Source organism: Limulus polyphemus, unplaced genomic scaffold (assembly GCF_000517525.1).
Source record: "Limulus polyphemus unplaced genomic scaffold, Limulus_polyphemus-2.1.2 Scaffold3210, whole genome shotgun sequence".
Taxonomy (NCBI): Eukaryota; Metazoa; Arthropoda; class Merostomata; order Xiphosura; family Limulidae; genus Limulus; species Limulus polyphemus.
In genome coordinates, this window is record NW_013668820.1 from 100,589 (window position 1) to 104,925 (window position 4,337).

At 32.9% G+C, this 4,337-nt stretch overlaps 1 protein-coding gene across 18 annotated transcripts in view; it reads left to right on the plus strand.

Moving 5' to 3' along the window:
• The window catches only part of LOC106468903 (calcium-dependent secretion activator-like), a 118,396-nt gene that overhangs the window by 96,032 nt on the left and 18,027 nt on the right, over positions 1–4,337 (plus strand). For all 18 annotated transcript variants that reach the window (XM_022397273.1, XM_022397274.1, XM_022397275.1 and 15 more), the window contains 3 exons: positions 1,425–1,460; positions 1,811–1,885; positions 2,840–2,923. In XM_022397273.1, coding sequence (XP_022252981.1) covers positions 1,425–1,460; positions 1,811–1,885; positions 2,840–2,923 — 195 coding nt within the window. The remainder of the gene's footprint in view (positions 1–1,424; positions 1,461–1,810; positions 1,886–2,839; positions 2,924–4,337) is intronic.

Below are 4,337 nucleotides of genomic sequence, written 5' to 3' on the forward strand. Positions count from 1 at the left end.
ATTGGTAATTCAGCCCACTCTTATAAATGAACATTTGATGGAGGTTGCTTTCCAACATTGTAGTTCATGACTTTTTATTTCAATATTGAGTATGGTCGTCATGAATAACAAAAGCAGCTTGGCAGTAGTTTTGAGTGCTTTAAATCAAAATGATAAGATCTTTAGTGTCTGTAGTCATGTGACAGGATGTGTTGCATCTGGGTAACCATACAAGTTCAATTGAAGTCTGGTGAGTGTGAAGGCCACTCCATTTAGTTAATCCACTTTTCTTCTAGGAATATGTCATCCAGCTTAGCACAGTGAGAATGGATATTATTTCCATTTAGCTGAAATTGCAATTGATATTGCACCAGAATAGAGCAGCACAAAGGGATGTTGGATGTAGTCCCTGCAATATATATTGTATCAATGTTACCATTTTCTGCAGGGTGTAGAAATGGATATCTCAATCACTTTTTTTTCCCTGTCTATTTCTATCATCCCCATATTTGTATGTGAAAATGGGATCGGGTCCAGTTACAGATTCACTTGAAATGAGTTATCTGGAAGCAGCATCAAGAACCACTCATCTGTAAAAACTATTACTCCTCATTTTGTTGGTCATGTTCTTGATATTCTTTCGAAACTTGCTATGAATGCATGTCACTGGATGTGTGACGTATACTCTAACTTTATAATATCTGTTCCTAACCAACTGTACATTATCACGGCAATCAGTTGCATCTGTGACATTGATTGTAACAAGCCAGGATTGACCAATAGAAGTAATCTTCTTGTGTTTTGAATGATGGTTTGCCTTGCCAGTTTGTTCAAGAAACTATACCATTGGTTTGGAAGCAGTTTCTCATTCTGCCAATAATGCTTTAAGACACTTGACCAACTTACAGCTTACTGTGATTGTTTAGCTTCCATTTTTTCAGTGGCTTTCCACAGTAGTGAAATCATCTTTTTTGAGGTCTAGCCATGATTCAAGAACACTATGGATCATTTTTTTAATGATGCAATTCACTTCAAAATGACAACTGAGACAACATTGTGTGAGACCACAGAGTGAATGACCAATCATTTGCATCTTGATTGATTATCATATACTTAAGGAGGAGAAATGACTTTATTTTGCAACCGTTCCATAATAATGAAAACTGTTTTGCCTTTGATTTTTCTGTGTGCTGTATTTCAAACAGAAATAAGTTTAAGACTTCTTAACTGTACATTACAATACATGCACATGCGTCGACACTAACGTGCACCACTGTTTATATAAACATCATATACATGTTATTATATGTTACATACACACCACAATCTATATATACTTCAAAAATAAATGTATCCAGATAACATATTGTAGAGATGATGCTGTAGTGAAAATGTTGACTATATTGTGTGTGCAATATAAATATTTTGTGCTTTTTCTTCTCTAGTCATTGAAATTGTGCACTGTAGAGGGAGTAGACATGGTAAGTAAAAACAAAAATAGTATTTGAAAAAAGAAGATTTGAACATATAATTTTTGTAATGTTTTACTTGTGTTATTTGTTCTTGATTAATGGTCTATTTATTTTTGTACATTTTTAATTTCTAGTAACTAGTAAAGTTATCCTATAAATATTTCGAAATTATTTAGTTTTTGGAATGAATTTTTAAATATGCCTTGTCAATAAAATGTTTTGTTACTTATATTCAGCCATTGGTAAGAAAACTGTGCATGCAGATAAACATTTAATTATATAAAGGAATTAATTGTACATCAGATTACATTTTTTTAGTAACTTATTAGTACTTGATGTTCACACTTGTTGAATTTTAGCACCAGTATCATGCCAAGATTGATCAACTTGTTGATAAGACTCTGAATGAAATGCATACAGGATTGATAGGCAAGGTAAGAAAATAGTCTTATCTAGTTTGAAGATTATTAGTATAGTTAAAGTTGATTGTGATTGAGTTTGTAGATTACAGATGGGGTTAAAATTTATTGGGATTGAGTTAGTAGATTATAGGTGGAGTTAAAACTGATCAGGATTTAGTTTGTACGTTTTAACTGAAGTTGAAACAAATTGATACCGAGTTTGTACATTTTAGGCAGAGTTAAAACTGTGTGACTAATTTTGTAGATTGTAAATGACTTTAAATCTTATTGAGTTGTAGTACCATTTCAACTGACTAGGATTTAACACCAACCAACTTGGTAAATTAGTACAACTCTATAAACAAATTATATATATAATCATGGCTTTTGTAACAGCTTATTTCAGGTGATTAATGCAATTTGAATAATGTGAAAAGCTGAGATTTTAAGACATTCAAATTTTCAGTGCACTGTCAAACAGTTTGATTTCCTTGTCAACTCTGAGCTTTTGACTCCTAATATGTATTTAGGCTAAATGTCATGATCTTCCTTGGAGGTTAAATTTATATCACCTTACAACAAGTGTGTTAGAAATTTACATATACTTTTAAGGCTGTTCAAAAAAATAGAAATATGATGCTACCAATTTTCTTTCACTTAGGATTTTGAAACCTATAACCTTTGGTTTTCAAATAGTGGCTTATTTAAATATGTATTTGGGTAACTGATGCAAATGTGCTAATCATCTTAAGTGATAGTTATAATGAAAACAAAAACATAATGTAACATATCTTTGTCAAGCCTTGATGAGAACATGGTAATGAGATACTCAGTTAATGCTTGGGACCTAACTACACCATTTGTGTCTTAGAATTACTCATTTTGATGTGAAATGTTGCTACTTCATAGTGTATTCACTGTTGAGACTTATGGCACTGTGTTGACAAGATAACTCGTGTACATTAAAACTTTAATTATTGTTTTCAGTTGACGAGCATCTTGGAAGCAACACTAAGTAAGCTGTCCCGATATGATGAGGGAAGCCTTCTTGCCCCAATTCTTTCTCTTACCGTATGTATACCAAAGTTAGTTACTTATTGCGTTTAAAATGTGTTTCTTTGGTATCGCTATAGCTATAAATGTCTAAGATCTTGAAATGGTGGTTACCAATCATAATCAAACATACACTACTAGGAATATTACTGACCCTATTTAGTATTGTACAACACTTGATTTAGTGACATATACAAAACTTACTGATCATATGGCTTGTGCAGGTTACATCAGCAAAGATATAGTCATATTATGGTCAATTGGTTAAGGACAAACATTTATCTAAGTTCCAATTGAATATTTTAGTGAGTGGTTTTCCAGTAAACTCATTGTTATCATAGACCTTTTATTTCACTGACTATTCAAAGACATTAGTAATTAGTCTGTCAAAGTCGACAGTGGATAGAACATGCATCTGCTTCTCTTAAAAAGCTGGCCTCAAACTGCTGGTGACATACAGAAAGTAAAGATTGTACAATATCCCAGTTGACCATTTTCTCCAACTGTGGTCAGAAACTGATTGTCTTCAACCATACCACAGAAAGAACATTATAAAAAGCTCTCATCTGATAACTAACAACCAGTCTGAAAATGTCTTGGATGCAAACTTGAAAGCATGGCTTAGTTGTGTTTAGAGTATAAAATATATGTAATGAATGACTGAAAGTATGATTAATCTAAGTCATAATCCTTGTTTTTATGTATTGAAAATAGTTTAAATAATAGGCCAGACCACAAAGCACTTTACCCTAAATGTATTGTTCCAACAGTGTAAGCGTGCATGAGGTGGTGTAATGGTATGGTCAGTTTTCTCAAAGTAGGTGTTGAGTCCTTTAATTCCTTTAGAAGGACAAGTGATATTCATATTGTTCCATGATCATTATTACCAATGGTGTCGAACCAAATAAATAACGACTTTTTTTTTTTAAAGAATAATTGAACAAACCACAGTTTTCATCCAATGTAAAAATGGGGAACGACATTTTGCAAAAAGCCTGTTTTAAGCATTAAATAGCTCATGTGGATATGCAGTCAAGTTACAAAATACAGATAACCCAATAATATATTGTTGCGTCAGCGAGTCACATGACCACCGTGACGCAACGTTTCTAGAACTGTCATGTACTTTGGCGAATGTTCAAGTTCTTACTAGAAATAGGGTACGCTGGTATATAAAAGAGGGGAATGTAATGTTTGGATAGTCAGTGAGTAATTGAACTGCAGTCAGAAGTATTATTGACGTTCGTTTGTTTAGCGCGATTGTTGAAGTTCAGTGTATCGGTAAAGTTATATTCGGAAAGAATAAACCAGTTTTATTAAGTAAAGACTTGTGTCGTTAAAATTTCGTTGGAACGAAGTTACGGAAAAATCAATTAACAAAACGGAGACGTAACAAATTGGTGTCAGAAGTGGGATGGTAGAAAAGTACAAT